The sequence below is a fragment of the Pygocentrus nattereri genome, chromosome 4 (genome assembly GCF_015220715.1).
Source record: "Pygocentrus nattereri isolate fPygNat1 chromosome 4, fPygNat1.pri, whole genome shotgun sequence".
NCBI lineage: Eukaryota > Metazoa > Chordata > Actinopteri > Characiformes > Serrasalmidae > Pygocentrus > Pygocentrus nattereri.
The window spans coordinates 43,863,160-43,885,138 of NC_051214.1; the positions used below are offsets into that span (position 1 = coordinate 43,863,160).

Below are 21,979 nucleotides of genomic sequence, written 5' to 3' on the forward strand. Positions count from 1 at the left end.
CCTCCTCACACTTACACTGATGACCAGAAAACCTGGGAGTCAGAGCGTCAGTCAATGAGCCATCACCCAGCTGACAGGGGAAGACCAGAGCTCAGGCTCATCAGCTCCTGCTGGACAGAGGGAACACTCTGAGTGTGCACTTTGAGCAGTGCTGTATCGTCTCAGTCCTGCTTTGAAGCTATTTCAGCACATCAGTACACTCTAAATTACGGGCTCATTTAAACTGGAAGAACAGTTCTCTGTTCAACTGGAACATGATGGAACTAAATTGAAAGATGGACCCTGTTGTACTGTTGCTGGTTACTGCTTCAAAGCCTTAAAAAAAAGAGAAGGGGTACAGAGATGTGCAGGATTAACCCTTAAACTCTGGGCATGTCATTCAGTTATTAAGCCATATTGGATTTGTAAGGAAAGAGTGCTTTTATTTCACAAACTACACCTTTGAACAAGAAAACACTCATCAAAAGCCATGTTTTATAATCATTCTGATTAGATAAAAGAATAGTAAATATTAATCAGTCAGAATTAAGCTCTGAACAAATCAACAATACTTTAATAAGATGCACAATAAAGCGTATGTATCTTTTATACAGTGATAGACATAGTAGCATACAGAAAGCATTGATTCTACACACCAGTACGTTTTACTGTGGCCATCATGGACATGCACACACTCAGTTCAATAAGGTTAAAGTCAATGTCCATCCATCCATCCATCCATCCATGCATCCATCCATCCATCCATTTTCTAAGCCGCTTCTCCGTCAGGGTCGCGGGGGGGTGCTGGAGCCTATCCCAGCAGTCTTCGGGCGGAAGACAGGATACACCCTGGACAGGCCGCCAGTCCATCGCAGGGCAGACAGACAGACACAGACAGTCACTCACACACTCACACCTAAGGGCAGTTTAGCAAGTCCAATTGGCCTGAGTGCATGTCTTTAGACTGTGGGAGGAAACCCACGCAGACACGGGGAGAACCCTGGCCACCCGGCCAGGGAATCGAACCCAGGCCCTCCTTGCTGTGAGGTGACAGCGCTACTCGCCACGCTACCGTGCCGCCCGTCAATGTAAATCAGAAATCATAATACATTTTTATTCCATAGTGTGACATATTTATGACTAAAAGACAGTATGAGGGAAGGTCTTTGATCCAGCGGAGTATGTTCTCTCCATGATGGGAGGGGGAGGTGAACTGTTGCATTATTGAATGATATTATTTTGCCCTGCATATGGATGTAGGGTCAGAAGACATTTTAGAGGCAGGGCAGAATTCACTACTTTTGATGGAGAATTATAGGACAACAAGAATCTTGTCTCTTAAATGGTTGAAACATTGTGCCTAATATGACTAGGGACATGACTAACAAGGGGAAAATGAGGTCAATTCTGATTTCAGCTTGACTTAACCCTAAGGCCTTATTATTGGGACTAAGACCAGTAACCACACTTAAACTGATGACAGTGCAGCTTAATAGATTAAAAAATTTAATATGTGTATATAACGAAATCAATTCAAATTAAATTGATAAAATTGTGGTAGAGATGTTTTAATTTTATATTTCTAACATGGTCTTACCACAATCTGTTGTTGCTTTGATCTGATTTATGAACATTAGCCCTCAGCCTTTTCATTTGTTTAGCTGGGTCTGGGCATAAAAACAACCTGTTCTGAGAATTTGATTGCCTAGCAAAGCCTTTCTTTTCCTGAACAGATTAATGAAGATCTTTGCAACTGTGCAGCTTGTGCAATGTCCTACATTTCAGTCTATTTCATTATCAGAGGTTAACCTTTATTGCAACCAGTTATTGTTGTGGGTTTTGTTTGTGAATTATGTAAAATGACCTTGAGTTTCAGAAACATTAGTAGTATTATTATTAGTGTTGTCATTTTTATTGTGAGGGCTGTCAAATAATTAAAATAATTGTGATTAAGCATATTTGTCTTATGCAACAAAAGATAAGCGTTACATTTTGTTCTAGCTATGTGAGAGGACAAAATAACCTTCATAAACCTCAACATTAAAATGACATGAACACAGGGTGAATAAGAAAATAAGGTGAATGCAGTGTCCATTTTAATCTTCAGTGTCCAGTGAGAGCAACAGTGGACATATGTTCCAACTCTTTTGTAATTGTGGTCTTGAACACTTGTAAACGATCATTTGCAGTAGAATGTGCCATTTAAAAGCTGTATTTGAATGAGAGGTCATGGCAATAGCAGTTAGTGATGTCACTTATGTTAATTTTGACTACCAATTGTTGTTGTTGTTGTTGTTGTTGTTGTTGTTGTTGTTGTTGTTATACTCTTGTTGTTGTTATATTAATTCTCACTCATAGCTCACTGAAGAAAGCGGAGAAATCAGAGTTCAGTAATAGCTGTAGACCTCTAAGGGTTCATTTCTACTGAACCACTTGCTGTTCCATACTTGGATTACTTGAGGTAAGGCAGGTCAAGGCAAGTTTAATTATATGACACCTTTTATACACTGTGTTCATTTTACCTCTTATGCTTCAGGGTATATTTTGGTTTGTCCATCTGAATTTACATGACCAAATCTTAAGGTAAACAATTCACTAACTGCATGAAATAAATTCAGTTATATTATTTGTTTATTTTTGTAAAGCTCCCCTCACATTAACAGAAAATATGTTTTATGAGCATACACATATTGCTCATACACATATGCCTACAATTTACTGCTGAAAGCCAAAAATCTTTGACGCTCTTTGTATTATTTTATAAAAATAATTTTTACAGAGCAGATCACTGAAGAGACACCATTTGTTTATAGTTTATAGCCCAGATTTGTGGAATAATGGGTCGACTTTCAGTAGACAAAAAAATTGTGAGTTCAGCTTCTTCTATTATGAGGGTTTAAAATTACATCACCCATTTGTTTGACTGGAAAGAAGATGGTTACAACTCTCATTTGACACCCACCTTTTGAAAGTAGCTTAAGAAATATGAAAATTATGAAGTAAATGACGAAGTACGTTTTGGAACGACTGGTGGTTCCAAGGAGCATAAGAGGCTACACTGCTTTTATACTAAGTCATATTAAGTCAGATTAAATACTAGTTCTTTACATTTTAGGGCTATTGAGACCAGATAGGCCAGACAGTTAGTCAGTGCCTCTCATTGCTATTTCTGAATAGTCTCTGTTTTGTCTTTACTCAGCTGCAGAAAGTTTTCCTACAACAACAAAGTGTCAACAGAATCAAATGGTTTGCATGGTGCAAGGCACATTTTGGTCATGAAAAGTGAAGCTGTGCGGTCTTGGTGTCTAGTAAGGTCCACATATAAAAAAAAACACACACAGTAATGATCTGACGAATGAAAGCAACAGAGTGGTTTGCGGTTATCTCAGATGATCTCAACATAACGGTGGCTGATATGTTGAGACCCTTTGAGATAACCACAACCAGTGTGTGACCATGTTAATATGTGCTCCTGGTCACATGCTCAACGTCCAAAAGAGTCCAGTATGGCACAGACTTCCTTAGCCTAATTGGGATTGTCAGTGTATATGTGTAAATCACCGGCAATAATTAAATGATCAAAATCAGTGGACATAAGACATCTGTAAGTTCATCAATAAAATTAATATTGTACTTCAGCGACATGTAGACAATTACTAGTAATATCCTTGGTGCCCCTTTCAGAACTGCACAAAGATGCTGAAAGGATGTGAGATCACCCAAAGATGACTGCTTGCATTGGAAAGAATCATCAAATAGGGCAGCTATACCCCCACCTTTCATGCCAGCACATGAGAAAAACATTAAGTTTAGTGGAGCTGACTCAATTTACATGGTTTCAGCACCATCCAACCATGTTTCTGTTAAAAGCACAAAATCAAGCCCATGGGCCATAATAAAACTGTAATCTGTTCTTTCTGTTTTTGATAAGTACTGGAACATGAGAGATTACTGGAACACAGGGTTAGAGCTTGTCTTGAAAACATATACTGCTGACATCACTGAAGCAGGGCAGACCCAAAAAATATTTGCCAGATTACTTGAAAATGGGATGACCTCTTCCCTTCCAGTAGAAGAACCTGGGTGAATCTCCTGCTGACAATGAAGTACAATGTGAAGCTACTATTTCCTTGGTTGAGGAGCTTGTTTTATTCTTTGAGGTGGTACACATGTTGGGGGAGCTGGGGAGTCTCAGCATGGGAGCTTTAACTAGCTCCTTGATCGATCAGATCCTTGGTAAGATGATAAGATCTATGAGGGTGAAGCTGGGTTGAATTTTTTTTTTTTTTTTTTTTTTGGCTGAACCTGACAGGGGAAGCGACAGCCTTGTCCCAGCTGATACCCCCTTCTCCATTACTGGTAGGAGGTTGAAGTGTGGTGAGGGGGGGTGGATAATGGAGGATGGTGTGGGTAGTGGTTGGTATAGTGTAGTGGCTAACATCACTGCTTTTTGCACTGTAGACTGGGATTCAGTCCCCTGCCTGGAGGAGCACACTACACTGTCCCGATAACGGTCCTTGGGCAAGACTCCTACCTTCGTCTGCCTGTGTAAAATGATCAAATTGTAAGCCACTCTAGATAAGTGTTTGCCAAAATCTATTAATGTAAGTTTAAATGCTTGTGCAGTTACACCATTATGGCTCTCATCCAAAAAGTGCAGCCCAGTTAGGGTATTCTCACTGAGGGGAGGATGTTGTGGCTCCGTCAGGGTATTTTCAGTGGGAAGAGGATGTTGTGGCTTTGGAGTGATGACAAAGTTGTTGGGTGTCAGTGCCAATAAGCGTTCACCAATAGGACTGGATAAGTGGCACATGGAGAAAGTGACGTTCTCGGTCAGTTTTGACACCCCTCTTGTTGGTGTGCAGTGCATCTCATCTAAAAAGTCTCTTCCCATAAGACAGGTTAAAGTTGTCAATAAAGTTGATAATAATGTAGAGAATTTTTTGCTTCTCCTTGTAAGCAGAGGACCGTTGACAAATGGTCTTTGAGCTTGCTGACTGTGTTAAGGAGATCAGTAAAGTCACTACCTCCTGTACACAAGTGTAAAGATGTTAGTCATTCGTGTCAGAGATTCTCAGTTATAGAGAACCTTGCTAAGTTGTTCCCAGTAGTGGTGATAGGAACCAGACCTCTGAAGAGTTTGTTTCTCAAAGCTCTTTCAAATAAGTTATTACACAAAACTCTTATGAATAGGAAGCCTGATGCCTGAGATGATTTGTGATAGTTTTGCGAAGATTTTGGCCTAAAATGTATTCTTCTGCAAAATAGCCCCCAAGAATTTTTTTTCTAGATTTACCACTATTTTACTATCATCAACATTTACCTATAAAAACTCAAGACACAAATAGCTTCACTGGTGGTTTTGGAAAGTAAAAAATGGCTATATTTGTATTGTAGATAGTGTGACCCCTGGTACCTGAGCATAAAATAAAATTTACTTGTGTTGCCACCACTTTCAAATTTCAAGCATTGAATTAAGTATTGTTTGCAATATATTGTGCTGCACTTGTATTGCACTGTGTATTGTAGTTTACTGTATTGTACTGTACGACACAGAGTTCTGTGCTCAACTTTCATCTCTGGGTATCTACAATGACTTTTGTTTCTAGCAGTATCTGAGCTCAGGACTGTCTTTTTCCCTAACCTATTGGTAACTAGCAAAGATACTTTCTCTAGACAGACGCAAGTCGCTCTGGATAAGAGCGCCTGCTAAATGCTGTAAATGTAAATGGAAAGTTAATCTGGTTACAAAAACATTGAATTCCTCTTAAAAATTTAACCTGCAAACATGTTGCGTTTAGTTCACATAGAATTGCAGCCTATTGCAGTGGCGTAGTGACACCATGGAAGCAAAAGCAGAGCAAACAGAAGCATGTAAAGAAGGTTTTCAGAGCCAAATTACAGGATGAGGTTTGGAAGATTACTGCGTTTGTGTTTGTGGATTCTTTCTTATTGTTAGTGCCACATCACAAAGTGCAGCCATTTGGCAGCATGGAGATGGTGTGGGCTGTTCATTCCAGACAAGGGCATACAGTGTGAAGGGCTGTTCCTGCTGCATTCCCTCTGGTCCCTGCCAAACTTACACACATACATACACACCTCTCGCAACCGTATCACTGCTCTGCCTCCCACCCTCTGTCAGTGCCGCTATGCAGTGCCTCCTCTCCTGCCATTATCACAAACACGCATTCTCCTACATATGGATCTTATACATGCTGTTTCTTGTTCTTGCTGCTACCGAGCATGTGAAGACTAATGCATGCACATTTACACATTTTGTACTGCCAACATGGGCATCAACAAATCAATGCCAAAACCCCCCCCCCCCCCCACTTCTCTTACTACTTGAAGAATGAACCTGCTTCAACTACATTTTAAAGCAATAGTTTAGTGACAATTCATATTTACACTTCAACCACTGCTAAAGTGCTGATATGAATTGTAAATGAAGTACAATTCAAAACCAGCTGAGGTTTTGGTTGCGTTTAAAGATTGCATTTAGAAAATGTAACAAACATTTTTTTTCTAACTTGGCAGATGCATTTGCATTAAAATAGAGATGCTTAACGTATGTAAATCTCAGTCAAAGTAATACATGTCTGCTTTGTTATGAATGGCTTGTGGGCCACCAGTCGGTAACTAGTCTGTAACAAGTCGGGTCACTGACGCTTGGCCATAAGTACCTTCTGTAATTCGTGTGCTGAAATCAAATGCATTGCTTTTTTAATATTGTACTGCTTGTCTCATTTGGTGGGGACCATCATAAAAATGGGTTCCCACCAGAGACGAACTGAACCACAATTCACATGGAAGTGGACAGAGACTATATGAAGATGATTCTGAATCAAGCGGCGGAAATGAGCTTTCTTCGTCGGGTGGCGGGTTACACGCTCTGCGATAGAGTGAGGAGCTCGGTCATCCGGAAGGAGCTCAGAGTAGAGCCGCTACTCCTCCGCATTGAGATGAGCCAGCTGAGGTGGTTCGGGCATTTGATCCGGATGCCACTGGACGCCTCCCGGTGGGGGTGTTCCAGGCACGGCCTACCGGGACAAGACCCCGGGGTCGCCCTAGGACCCGCTGGAGGGATTATGTCTCCAAGTTGGCCTGGGAGCAGCTTGGGGTCCCCGGGAATGAGCTGGAGGAAGTTGCGGGGGACAGGGTCATCTGGGATTCTCTGCTCTCCCAACTGCTACCGCGACCCTGTTTGGACTAGCGGTCAACGATGATGACGAAGGATGGATGTTTGCTATTTGATAGGCTATAAGCTCCCATTATTTGTTAGCTACATTGGCCTTGTGGCTCCACTTCAACAATGAAGAAGCAAACCTGTCTTGGCCTATCGACTTTGTTTTGGTTAGGGGGCAAAATTGTGTAAGTTTAATGTTTTACTGAACTGTCACTTTAACACACAGTCACATGCCCGAGTGACACGTAAATCTATGACCTGCTGCTAAACTGTAGCGCTGTGCTGTCTTTAGCCCTGCTTCATTCAGGTGTGTGATGAATCGACTCACTGCTGATTGCACACTGCATTGAACAATCATTATGGGTTTTGGGTGCTGTGCAGCCTCCACATTGTGTAATTATACCCGAGCAGCCTCTTACCAGCTGCAGGTAGTGCATCACAATAAGACAATGAGGTAGAGACTGCATCTCTTAACCCCTTAAACCCTAACAATCTCTGTATCATAGTAGTTCCTGAATAATGTATAGTAGTTACTGTCAGTAGTTACATAACCAATAACATCATCACTGTTGTGGCCAACAACATAACTAACATTAAAGCAAACATACTTCATCCAAACTATAACTCTACAAACTAACAGTACCCATTTGAAGTTTTTTGATTTACTTGTAATGTTCATACTTCAATTCACAATCAGATGTGGTTGTTTTATTGTTTTGTTAAAATTAGTGACCATAAGACCAAATTTATTACTATAAATATAGTGATATAAACCTTTTTTAGCCACATGCTTTGACAAATTTGAAACTGTTCTTTATATTTGGTCTCTGGGAAGACGAGGGAACTTCTTTTATCTTTTTTGCAGTATTTAGTGCCCAATCTTTGCCTTTATTACAGCTTACATTCTTTTCAGGAGACTCACTTTCAGTTTCTCAAAGAAATATGCAGGAATATTTTTCCTCCAAAGTTGGTTGCATTTTCTTCTTCTAACAGTCCAAGTAACGTAAAAGACCAACACCAGTGAGGTCTGGACTCTGGGGTGGTCAGCCCATTCCTCTGTGAACACCAGCAGCTTCTTTGTTTGATGTGTCTGTCTCCTTTTCTCAGTGAGTTGTCTGAGAGTGTTAGTGGTCTACTAGGGCTTGCATGGTTGTTATGTGTCCCATTTTACTTATAATATGCAGTGTATACAATATACAGTTTTGATCTTCAGTTTTTGAAACTCCCGTTTTGTTTTGTTTTGTTTTGTTTTGTTTTGTTTTTACTTAGTTTGCTTTCACTTTCCCCTTCCTGATGCAAGTGGATTGTCTTATATCTAACTTCCTCATTAATTTCTTGTATTAACTTGTATTTAATGGCTGTTTTGGCTGGAAATTAAACAAATGAAAGGTGGTTTCTGACTTTTGCGCAGTGCTGTAACTAGCCAGCACAAGTGACTTCACATAAATGAATGCGTGCATGAACTAAAAATCGAGTGCTAAATTATCTCTTTAAACTACTTGCCATTTTGCCATTAATCAGTGAATAATAAATGAACAACTAACATATTGTGTATCTCTCAGCCTCACACATGCCATCATTTTAACATTTTAGCCCCTAATGTGAGCACTCCCACCAAACTGAACTTTCTGTTATCAGTCGGCCACCCATTCACAGCCATTGGCTCACGTCATTACTCTCATCATCTCTCCTCCTCCTCCTCCTCCTCCTTGCTGCAGAGGCCTCTCCACTGCATTTCGTCTCACTTGCATAGTAAAGTAATTAATGGAAGCCGTTTTTCTCTTCAGTGGATGAGTCACAGGCTAGCCGCTTGGCAGGGGCGTACAGCGGCTTCTTTCTGTACTCAGGAATAATGAGTTACCCTCCTGCCTCGGACAGAGAGGAAAGAACAGCAGCAGGGAAATAGCTCTGAGCCATATTTCTTTTGTCTTGGACACACTGCCTTCACTATTTCATTCCGCATTACACCACAGCAAGCTGTCACACTCCTTTACATGCGCTACCTTTCCATCTAAATATCTTAAAACACCTTGGAACTTTTTTTTCCCCCACGGAACATCTGTGTTGTTTTATGTACCAGTTGTAATTTATTTTTTACATAAAAATTAATTTCCAACCTCTCTTATCCCTTGGAATTAAAAAAAGATGCTTGTGTTGCTGTGCTTTTAAAATCGAAGGCAACAGAATGTTTTTTAAATTAAATATTAAAAATGTTTTTAAAATGTGTGTCCAGCAAAATAAAAAAAAAAAAAAAACAAGATAGAAATGTAATAAAGCACGACTTAAACAAACCACTGGCCAGACGTATCTGAGAGCTGTCTGGGCATGGTCTACTGTTCCTATTAGCTACTACGCATGATTGACACTGGCATTGGCAAAATAAATGGTATCTTGTCAAGTGAAATGTTCTAAATCTAGTCAGTATATCGAATATTTCCAATTTTGAAATGGTTGTGCACTTATTTAAAGATTGTTTATGTTTATTTGTAAGACATTATTTACTCCTTTTAGGTCATTTTATTAAGTAACACTGTCTCACTGGACTGGCAGGAAATTTAGCTGGTTTCAGGCACATTTCTTAAAACAAGCAAATTTATCTGCCTATATAGTGAGATAATTTCACTTAATAATAAAAATACTTAAAACAAAAATCTTGAATTAAGCTTATATCAATCTTATTATATATTATTATTATATATGGTGGTTTGGTTAGTGTAGTGGTTAACACCTCTGCCTTCTATGCTGTAGACTGGGGTTCAATCCCCACCTGGGTAAGCACCCTACACTATACCAATTCGAGTCCTTGGGCAAGACTCCTAACACTGCCTTGGCCTACCTGTGTAAAATGATCAAATTGTAAGTCGCTCTGGATAAGAGCGTCAGCCAAATGCCATAAATGTAAATGTAAATATTAGATTTGTTTATTTAATTATATTTAAGATAATTTTGTTATATTATCTATAAGATAATTTTACCTGAAAAGGGACCATTTTTGGAAGTCGACATCTCGGTCCAACACTCCTAACCTGCTACAGTTTTGAAATCTTAATGTTTGCATACTACATTAAGAATTCAAAAGTATATTGCATTTCTAAATGTTTCACTTGGTACACTGAAATAAGTAACGTATTAAATTTATTTGAATCGAAAAGTATAATTTCCATAGTAAAGTAAAACATATGACACCAACACAATGCCATCTTTTAGGTTAATTACTTTTGCCAATAAATATTATGATGCCATATTTTATTTATGTAGAAATGCACCGATCAGGCATAACATTATAACCACTTCCTTGTTTGTTCGCTCATTGTCCATTTAAACACTGTCCACTCTATTAGACACTTCTTGTCAGTCTACTTTGTAGATATAAAGCCGGACACAATAACTCATCTGCTGCTGCACAGTTTGTGTTGGTCATCCTGTAGTTCTTCGTTAGTGGTCACAGGACGCTGTTGGCTGGATATTTTTGGCTGGTGGACTGTTCTCAGTCCAGCAGTGACACTGGAGGTGTTTAAAAGCTCCAGCAGCACTGCTGTGTCTGATCCACTTGTACCAGCACAACATACACTAACACCCCACCAACACATCAGTGTTACTGCAGTGCTGAAAATGATCCACCACCCAAATAGTACCTGCTCTGTGGGTCCATGGGGGTCCTGACCACTGAAGAACAGAGTAAAAGGGGGTAACAAAGTATCAGAGAAACAGATGGACTACAGTCTGTAACTGTAGAACTACAAAGTGCAGCTATACAGTAAGTGGAGCTGATAAAATGGACAATGAGCGTAGAAACAAGGAGGTGGTGATGTTACGTCTGATCGGTGTAATGAACATATTTGAATCAAGTAATCACATCACTTTGAGAGACAGCATTACATTGAAATTTAAAATTAAATAAATGTCTCCTCCTCCGTTGCCACTCTAGAGTAGAACCAAGGATAAAGCAAAGACTGTTGACTAGCCCCACCATTCATTAAACAATGCATTTTCTTTCTGGATGAAAGACAGTAATGCTTCATTCATTCGTCACAGCCTCCTATTTTCATTATGTTTTGTGGCTCTTTCATTGCTATCTGCACTGATAAGAAACAAAGAGCTATTTATATATTGCCATAAAGTCCAGCACCAGTGTACATGAGTAATTCACGTGCAGGCACTTTTCCCTTGAAAGTTCAACTTCAGAGTCTTTGAAGCTGCTTCAAAAGTAATAGCCTTAGCCAATTGTAGGGTCTGTTGCCAGATGCATAGGCCTACGGGCAGCATATTGAGGCAAACACCATTACCATGTGTTTCAGAGAAGTAACAAGTTCCTTTCAGTGTAATAACACTGGCCTTTGTTCAGTGCATGACTACTCCGAACCCTTGAAAGCAAGAAAGTCGAGCACACTAGGACTGAATTTTTGTTTTAACTTTGTTGAAATTTAGTTTTAACTGAATTTTTGTTAAAACTTTCCAGTGTCCTTCCCTCAGTTTAACTAAACAAGGACATTTGCTTTTCTTACAATCGGCTTTTTTACTCAGTTGCACTTTAGTTGTTCATATTTAGATGCTAATTCCTTTGTGTTTTTATTTTTTGTTGTTCTGTTTTATTCTGTTATGATGGTAAATGCATCTTTACTGCTTTGTACCTCGGACCTGATCACATACAAATTGAGTGTTTTACATAAATTATATTATTTGAAATCAGTACACTTGCAGACCCCCAAACAAATATGGACACCACTGGTAAACGTGAGTAAAACAGGTTATAAGGATATTCTTTATTGCTTATTCTTTTGGATTTTTAATTTAAAATTTGACCAAAAACATACACATTATTTGAGTACAATGAGGTCCTTTTTACATGGCTCTCTGTGTCTACACCACACTCACCTCTGGTGTTTGTTGCCAAAAACCTTTATTTTGGTCTCATTTGACCACAGAACACAAGCCCTCTGAAAGTTCCGGTAAAGTCTGGCTAACTGTAAGCACTTGAGTTTTTTGGTCCTTGACCGCAGAGGCTTTCATCTGTGTAGGTGGTGTCTATTTGTAGTTTGGGAGACGTTCTGCCACCAAGACCTAACAAATGTCTGCAGTTCCCCAGTTATGATCCTTAGATCCTTAGATTCTTTGGCCACTCGAACCTCCTCACTGTGCATCAGGTCAGTATAGATGTACATCTTCACTTGCTTTAAACTTCTGTTATTGCCCTGATAGTGGAAATGTGCATTGTCAACTGTTTAGATATTTTCTTGAAGCCATTTTCTGATTAGTGTAGCTCAACAACCTATGGCACATCACCGCTGTACTCTCTGGTCTTTATCTTAGTGATGGATTACTGAGGCAATTTGGTCTGTGTGTCATCGCGCATTTATTCCTGAGTGAATCAGGAAGTCATTGTTGACTATTTAAGTGTTTCTAATTGCAAAGATGGACTTTAAAACATGCCTTGTGAAAATGGAAATATACATGAGCTGGATTTCACTCATAAATCTTTCTAGGTGTGCCAACAATTGTGGCACACAAAGATTTGAGAAAAATATTTATTTCATGGCAAGATAGTTGTTTTTTTTAATCATTGTAGTTTAATTAAAGGTTCATTTTTATATTTTGAAAGATCAAAGGGATGAACAATAAAGAATGTGTTTTATGCCCCATTTTGCTCATGTTCACCAGAGGTGCCAATATTTGTGGAGGTCCCTGTCTACACAATACTGTGCAAAAGGCAAAGGCCACCCTTTTTTAATTTCCAGTCCAAATGCTATTAAGAATAAATCATTTTTTAAAGGATACAGAGAAAATGGGACCCCTAACAACCATGCAAGACGTAGTAGACTCCAAAACTGTCACCATCATTGAGTCCAGACCTCAACATCATGGAGTGTGTTTGAGATTTTTGGATTGTTAGGTGATAAATAATTTGCCAGGTTCAACGACTGAACTTTGGAGGTGTAGAAAAACTGAAAGAGAGTCTCCTGAGAAGAATGGAATCAGTAATAAAGGCAAAGGGTGGAGATATTAAATACTGTATATTTAATGTTGTATTCAGTTGTTTTTTCTGTTAAATTAGTTTTCTGCTTTTTCCTGAAACAAAAAAAAAACTTTTTTTTTTTTTTTTATCATTTGCTTATAATGTGACATGGATTTAAACAATGTTGCCTCACCGACACTGATTTTTGCTCTCACTGACAGCCCCAGTTGCTGCCAGGCTTATTTATTTCTCATGTGATTTATTTTTGGAAAAAGATTTTTAATCATACAGTACATAACCCTTAAAATATGAAACCATTTCAGCTGCTCAGTCCTTATGGAAGTTGACGTTACGGTGCTGTAAGCCTCCATTTGAGGGCTATCAGACTGGGCTCCTCTGGGCTCAATTAAACTCAGGAGCATTTAGTGTTTAATTAAACATGCGTTTTTTAATTATCTTAGAATTTTGTAAGTAAAAGTGCTTTATGTTTTATTTTTTGCAGGTGGTGGACTGTTCTTGGGATGAGACGATAAAAATCTACACCCCTCCGTGCTTGGCCGCTCTGCAAGAACTTGCTTCTTAGAAAGTCCCTGCAGTGGAGGAGGAGGTTTTGTTTCAGTGGTGTTGTTTTTTCTCACTCATATTCTGACTAATCCCATGTCCTGCGCTGGGATTGGTAGTTTATATTTACAAGCTGGAGCTACCGGCACACCGTAGGGCAGGATATGCAAGTTTTCCAAGAATTCACTACTGTCTTTTTAGTGGCATCTTTAAAAGGATTAAAACCTCTGGAGCATAATGTAAAACAGGCCTGTCCCAGCAGTCATTGGGTGGAAGGCAGGAAACACCCTGGACAAGTTGCCAGTCCATCGCAGGACAGCCTGTAAAACATTAACCTAAAAATTACAAGCATTCATACATTTAAATGCTAATAATAATAATTTTATGTTATGTTTATTATGCAATAATACGTTAATGCTATGTTGTGAGCTGGATAAAAGAAGTTCGGTTGCTCTTCTCCTCAGTGCAGACATTTGTACAGTACTGCAGATGTCCAGGAGCAAGGTTGCTCATCCCAAGCTCATCCCAAGAGTCATCATGGAGTGCCAAATGTAAAATTTTCAAACTGTAAAAGCAGTAAAGGTTATCTTCATATTATCTCCATGTCCCTATATTTTATTTTTATCTGAGGTCTATAACATTTGTGTGGTTTCATTTATCAAACGTGGTCATAATTCTTTTTAGGACCATTTTTCAGCCTCTCTTCATCCTTTAGAATCAATCAGGTTGTTTTTGCTTTTGTGCCTTTAAGACTGGCTCTGTTCTGATTGCCTGTCCTGTATTACACCTCGAGCTGAAATATCTCTTATAACCTCATTGCTAAACTGCTGTAGGCTGGATATGTGGATATACAGAAATCATTTTTTCCAGACATCACTAAAACAGTGATTTCAGCAACAGTTTCCCTGATGTTGCTTCTTCAAGAAAACAGCTGTTTGTGTTCATCATAGTGTGTGGAATGAAAACTGAGGGCCTTCCTGATAAATGCTAAATGTACTGTCCTTTTGGGGGACAGGGGTTATTTCTCGCTTAGCCAAATAAACTCAAGCCTGTCCAAAAGAGGAGGTGAAGGACATTTCTATTGGCCCTATTTGGAGAGACATTATTTGCATTAGACAGTCAGTTTTGATAAGTCTGAACAGTTAAAAAGTGGCGATGCCACTTTTAAAGAACACTATCTAAAACGATGAATATGGAGCCTTTTAACATTCCATGTACTGTACTGCACTAAATCCAATAAACAGGCCTAATTTGTACTGTTGTGCAGCAATTATCCAAACATGGTATATTCAGAAGAGCAATATATTGTGAAATCATTTGTACCAATAATGACAAACATTGTGATACTGCCCAACCTTCATTGAACCTCAGCTTTGTATGAATATGCAGAATTAGGAAGCCATGGTGTAAATATCTTAATTATTTTACCTCCTCTGCTGCTTGCGTTGAAATGATGTTCTTGTTCCTTATGAGTACTTTTTATTCCATTTCCACGTGTCGCGCTGTGCTGAATGCAGATCCTGATGCCCATAAAATGTAATGAAGATACGCTTCCTCCTCCACACAGATTTGAAAATGTGGCCTACGCGAAATGTGATTAATAGACAGCAATAAGTAAAGGAGCCTAGATATGTGTAAATGGGTAAACATTTAGTGAAACCCCTTTTTTGAATTATAACGCATGAAGAACAAAGTGTCTTGGACTGTTTACTTTATGTGGTCTATATGTACCGCTTTAAAGGGGCTTATACATTTTTTTTACTTCCTGAGGGATTTTATGTACCAAAAACAGTCCATTTCCAAAGCCAGGCATCAGCTGGAGGAGTATAAAGCCACCTCCACCCCAGTATTGGGCTGTAGAGCAGTGGAACTGTGCTCTCTGGAGTGATGGAGCTCCATGCAATACCTTTTGGATGAGTTGGAGTGATCCAGAACTAATCACCCAAGATCAGCACCTGTAATATCCTCACAGCAATGTTCCAACATCTAGTGTAATGCCTTCCCAGAGGAGTAGTGGCTGTTACTGCAGCAAAACGAACAAACTCCCAATTAAAGAGCCAATATCCTGAATTATTGTTGTATTTATGTCTGTTTTTTTAGATGTTCATAAATGAGTTGTTTTAGTTACTGAGCCTTTAAGACAACGATATGCAAATGACCTGTTCTGATCGGCTGCCCTCATAGATGAACATCCTTAAAACTTCAGATCAACTTCTGTAGGCTTAGTAGGTGGATGGATGCAAATTAGTTGTGACATCACAAAACTGAATTCAAAGCAGACACTTTTTGCAGCTTATTTTTCATGGGCTGAGGAGTGAACACTATGTTTGGTAGTTTGACGAGGTTTATGTACTACATAAATAAGTGAGGAGAATCCATGATATGGGCCCTTTAATAGCCCTGATTCCAGAAAAAAAATGATGGACTAGCAGGTGTCTGCAAACTTTTGGACTTTTTTTGGACCGAAGTCTCTCTGTTTTAGGTTAGGCTGGACTGGGGATGCGCTGTCTTTACTACATGGGACTCGGTGAAGTTTGATAAATGACGTAACAGCGGAGCGTCGACGACAGAAAAGACCAGCGATTATTCAGTCTTACAGTAGAAGCGCAAGGTATGTTTGTTTTTGGGGGGTCGTGGTGGGGTTAAAGTAAGCTTGTCCGCTTCAGGATTGGCTGAGAGGGCGAGGAAGGAGGGGAGCGAATTAAAAGTGAAAGAAAAGTAACCCAAGTCTCTGAGAATAAGCGGATTGGCTGCAGTGGAGCTCCATGCAATCCGCTGACGGGGCTTTGGTAGTTATGGATCCGATGGAGCTGCGAGTTTCCACCGTCATGGGGCGTTACGCAGGAGGTGTGGGATGCGGGAAAGGAGGGGAGGGGAGGGGAGGGGAGGGGGCCATCCCGCACTGGACTCTCACTCTGTGGGCTGGACGGTGTGTGGGCCGCACGGGACCGCTGGAAATCCCCCCCGCCAAACTCATTCCCCTCCCACCCCCCCACACACGCTCCATTCAGCGAAATCATTCATGCTGCTGATAGCTGGAAGGTCTGGGTGCAGCAGGGCGCGCGGGGTGCTGTGCGCGGTTTGATGCAGCTGGAGTTCGCGCGTGACGGTTCCCCTCCCCAAGCAACGAGCTCGGACATTCTTCTGTGGGAAGTTCTCCGAAGGTTTTCCTAACATTTTGGTGTCTAAATCCAGACTGGATGGAGCGCGTCATGGAAGTTTGCAAGGGCCGCCTGCTGGGCATCTCGGTGGCCATTGCGCACGGAGTGTTCTCGGGGTCCCTCAACATCCTGCTCAAATTCCTCATCACCACCTACCACTTCACCTACCTCACGCTCATCCAGTGCATGACCAGCGCCACGGCGGCGCTCACGCTGGAGACTCTGCGCAGGCTGGGCAAGGTGGACATCCCGCCCTTCAGCCTGCACCTGGCCAAAGTTTTCGCCAGCGTGTGCGTGCTGTCCACGCTGCAGTCCACGCTGACCCTGTGGTCGCTGAGGGGTCTCAGCTTGCCCATGTACGTGGTCTTCAAGCGCTGCCTGCCTCTAGTCACGCTGGGCATCGGCGTGTGCGTGCTGAGGAACGGGACGCCCAGTGTTGGGGTGGTCGTGGCGGTGCTCATCACAACCGGGGGGGCAGCTTTGGCAGGTAAAACGACGCGTCTGTTGTACGCTTTAAAAAGGAGTCATGCCCTGAGTGTGTATCACTTGTGTAGAGTGAAATATGAAGTGTGGTGCACACTTAAAAAGACGGTTCTTTAAGGGTTCTTTAGTAAAAGCAGTGGTTCTGTTTCGTGCTTAAACGTTTCTTTGCATAGTGAAACGTTTCTTCAGATTAATGGAGAATGTTATATACACTCATTAAAGATGGGTCTATTCAAAGGAAATGGTTCCATATAGAACCATCAACACTCTTTGTGTGATTAAAGGGTTCTTTGCATATGAAAGCGTTCTTCAGATTGATGGATATGTATGGTACTAGGTAGAACCTCTTTGAAAATGGTTCTATCCAGCATCAAAAAGGGTTCTTCTATGGTTACAGACTTGACATTGTAACAATAGAAGAACCCTTTTCAAAGAGTCCTACATAGAACCATATAAAACACTTTCTCCATGAATCTGAAGAACCATTTTGCGACATAAAGAATGCTTTAACCATGCAAAGGGTTCTTTGAGTGTTCATGGTTCTATATAGAACCATTTTCTTCTACAGAACCACTGAAGAACCATACATTTTAAGAACGTTTTTGAAAATGGTTCTATATAGCACCAAAAAGGTTTTTCTACTGTTGCAAGTTTGACATTATAACAATAGATAGGTTAATCTTCATTTAAGCATGAAAGGGTTCTATATAGAGCTCATGGTTCTAAGTAGAACCATTGCCTTTACTAAAGAACCCTTGAAGATCCATCTTTTTTAATCATGTACATAAAAAACAACAAAAACTACACCTGATCTGTAAACAACTGATATATTTGACCAAAACTAGTTACTATTTGAGATGTTTGCTATCATCTTCTAAACGTCCAACCACCCAGCAGTCACTGAAAACACTATTATATTCAGTTTAGTTCATTAAAACGCATTCATTTATATTTCTACTACTGATAGACAAAATAGTGTTGATGTAATGCTTCTTATGTATGATGTGCAGATTTGAATTACATCAATTCAATGCAGTCTTCAGTGTAATAGATACGCTCCTCTACGCAGATTTGAAAATGAATGTGTTTAATACACATAATGTGTAAAGTAATATATATGTGTGTCATATGCCTTGTTCTCTTGACACGAACATAAACCTATATCTCCCGTCACCTTATTTCCTACGTCAACGTCCATGTCTTCTGTTTTATCTTCATTCCACCCACTTGACGTGATCATACCAGCCTACACCTTTACCTGCTTCACTGCATTGTTTCACTTGAATAGTGCAAGTTCTGTTGCATTAAAGCGGCTGGAACTGTTTCACTAGAGCTGATTCTGGTCCTCCTACACTCCTTTCAAGAGTTTTCATCAGTTTTGACTATTCATGAATGCACTACACATGTATGTGGATATAAATGGCATCTATGGGGCTAAATTATTGCTGTTATTTGTGAAGGTCCTTCTGTAGAGGTTAGGACCAACACACTGTACTATTCACATGTTACTGTAAGCCGTGATGAATTTGATCAGATTGCGTTGAATAAAAACTGGAATTCAATTCTGCAGGGCAGTAAATTTCCAGGGGGAGCACAATTGGGTACATGTATATGTAAATATGTACCCAATTATATATGTTATCTCATTATTTAATGCATTAGGATATTTATGTAAAGTCAAGAATATTACATTTATTAATATTGTCAATTATGTAATAAATGTTTTTCTTTGTTTTTTTTTCTTTTTGCTTTTCATTTTATTGTCGGCATCTACAGGTGCAGGTGACCTCACTGGGGACCCCTTTGGCTATGTGACTGGCATTTTAGCGGTCATTATCCATGCCTCCTACCTCGTGATTATCCAGAAGACTGGTGCAGATAGTGAATATGGCCCACTAACTGCCCAGTACACCATCGCCATAGTGGCCTCCCCTGTGCTGCTCGTTTGTTCCTTCGTGAGCACGGACGCCATTGACATGTGGACGTACGAGGGCTGGAAGAACCCTTTCATCACGGGCATCTTCTGCTCCTGCATCTTCATCGGCTGCGCCATGAACTTCACCACACTGCACTGCACTTACATTAACTCAGCTGTGACCACCAGCTTTGTGGGAGTTGTGAAAAGCATCGCTACAATTACTGTGGGCATGCTAGCATTTAGCGATGTGGAGCCCACCAAACTGTTTGTAGCAGGTGTGGTGGTGAACACAATAGGGTCCATCACCTATTGCGTGGTAAAGTACTTTGAGACGAAAAAGAAGCTCAACTACCAGGATATGGACACCGCAGCCAAGGACGACGAACCACCTGGAGAACCGTATATAGATCCACCACCCAAAGCCGATGGAGAGTTGGAAAGTTTTGCTAACGGAAGCCTGAGTGGAGCGTTTAGCGGCAGTGGCCTGAGTCCAGTCCGTGACAGTAAAGGCGCGGAGTTCATAGAGTTAGAAAGACCAGCATTTCTGGAGAATGAGCCAACAAACCAGTCTTTAACTGACAATTATGTCGGTGTCTGGAGGTCAGTTCGCACCTTAAAGTTCCTCAAGAAGGACACCTTACTTGACAACATGGAGGTGCAAAGTCCTTGATGAAGGACTCCCAATAAATAGAGGTTGCTAAGCATGCTAAGCTAAAGTGTTGTTACAGACTGACATTGTGAACAAGACAAATGTTCGCCTTTGTCCTCGCTCTCTTAAAAGAGTAGCTCACCCAAACATGCTAACATGGCTAACAGTGAATGGAAGTAAACACCAGCAGCATTACGCCATGTACATGATGCTAACTGGTGACTATTCACTATTAGCATTAGCATTTGTGATTGAACTATTCGTTTAAACCTGGTTTTAAGGAAGCCAAGTATTTTTTTAACAACAAATAATTATGTTGGGGGTTAAAAACCTATAATGTGTTTGTATTGGCTGAAAAAACTGCTGGCTGCTTGTAAGAGTGTGTGAGTGTTATGGTGATATCGCTCATGCCGAGTGATCAGTTTTCCCAGCGGTCTACTGATCCAAATGAATGAGAGAGAAAAAATCAAATTTAGAAAATAATTTAGAATCTTTGATTTAGATACAGACAGTACATGTGTAAATCCAGTGGTGAACCATGATTACCAGATCTTGGTCTTCAGTTCGGGCCATAAATGTCAAAACCGTCTTTTAGAAAACCTATATGCTAATTTATGCTAGCACCCCTATAGGTTTTCTAGCAGTATATCAGTGCTCAGCTAGCACTAGTGCACTTTGACTGTTCTAGATTAAACACACATTCGAAGCTCGCAAAATACATTCCATATGTTTTATTTAAAGATGGTTACACACATTAACATATATTTGATCAGTTTTACAGTGACCCTCCATTTCTGAAAGCTTGTTAGACTTGGGCTCGTATTCGCAGCGACATATCTAGAACTTCCAGAAGGTCTAGAGTGACGTTTTTAATCACAAAATTGGCCGCACCCCTGTTATTTGAAACTTAATTTGTTGATTCCACTGTTTCTGATTATGCTTGTGATTAACCTAAAATGTAAGGCCTTCAGTTCAGCTCCTGAAGTCCTAACCAATAGGAGAACTTGCTTGGCTTCATCTACCCAGATATCACAGGAAAAGAACCCTTTTTTAATTTCCAATGGCCATTTCAAGATTGTAACCTTATGTTTCCAACCAAAACTTAATCATATAATTATTATTATTGCAATACATGGGTTTAAATACAAGCATGACAAAACTATTAAATGAAAAAATTGATCTTGTTTGTAATTTCCAGAAATCACTAGGCTGAGAAGGCTCTGACGGTTCTCCACTGTGTAAATCAAACAGATGTACCAGTGTATAAAATGTGCAACTGAATCTGATTTGTTCATTTTTAATGGTTATTTATATTTTTTGTGCACGTCGTGTCTGAATTCTGTTTCATTTGAAATGCGATGTTCAAAAAAAAAAAGCCATTGTCATTTGCATGTACTGTGCAAAGTAATTTAAAACAAGTTTTATATGAAAAAGCTTGAGATGCTCATGTCATCTTTAATGATATGGCCTTCATTCAAGACATCACCCAGCCGCCCTGGTCGTGCTGTCATTGAGAAACGGTTTTGAATTGAGCAGTAAGATGACTGTGATAAGGTTCACTTAACAGCAAGACAATCTAAATTCACTTTGAAAGATCCAGCCAGGGGCAGAAAGACATTAGGTTATCCTTTATGTTGAAGTCAATATCATTAGAGCATGTGTTACCTCAGTTTGTACAGCTGAGTGGCTTCCAGCTGACAAACCCCAGAGCAAGACCATCTTCTGGGACCATGAGTGCTGCAATCCTTTTTGAAAACTGTTATATGTTCTGTGTAAAGGGATGCCTTTGTGATTAAAAGAGCGCATATCTGAATGTAAAAGCTTTCCAGCTTTTCTTTAAATCCCCTCTTATCTAAACACACGCACACACAGACAGTGGATGTTGCTCTCTAGTGTACCTGCAGGCTATGAAGCTCAAGCACCAACTATAGCCCGAGTCAGCACTCTAGCTGAAGGAAAATTTACTCAAAATGCCTTTGAAAAACTTCAGTTTTGCTCTGTCTGTGAGAAGAAAAGATGGAAAAAGAAACTTCACACTGATAACATCCACTTTAAAGACCAGCGGGGCAAAGAAGTAAAACGTACAGAC

The 21,979-nt window shown here is 40.1% G+C and overlaps 2 protein-coding genes across 3 annotated transcripts in view; both read left to right on the forward strand.

Annotated features, from left to right (window-relative positions):
- Positions 1 to 14,935, forward strand: part of pex7 (peroxisomal biogenesis factor 7) — a 57,857-nt gene extending 42,922 nt beyond the window's left edge. For both annotated transcript variants that reach the window (XM_017695741.2, XM_017695739.2), the window contains one exon: positions 13,621 to 14,935. In XM_017695741.2, coding sequence (XP_017551230.1) covers positions 13,621 to 13,643 — 23 coding nt within the window. In that variant the 3' untranslated portion in view covers positions 13,644 to 14,935. The remainder of the gene's footprint in view (positions 1 to 13,620) is intronic.
- A 1,739-nt stretch (positions 14,936 to 16,674) lies between these two features.
- LOC108426277 (solute carrier family 35 member D3) lies at positions 16,675 to 21,710 on the forward strand. The gene is made up of 2 exons (XM_017695638.2): positions 16,675 to 17,327; positions 19,100 to 21,710. The coding sequence occupies exons 1-2, from the start codon at positions 16,880 to 16,882 to the stop codon at positions 19,909 to 19,911; spliced, it is 1,260 nt and encodes a 419-aa protein (XP_017551127.1). The 5' UTR covers positions 16,675 to 16,879; the 3' UTR covers positions 19,912 to 21,710.
- Positions 21,711 to 21,979: the final 269 nt, after the last annotated feature.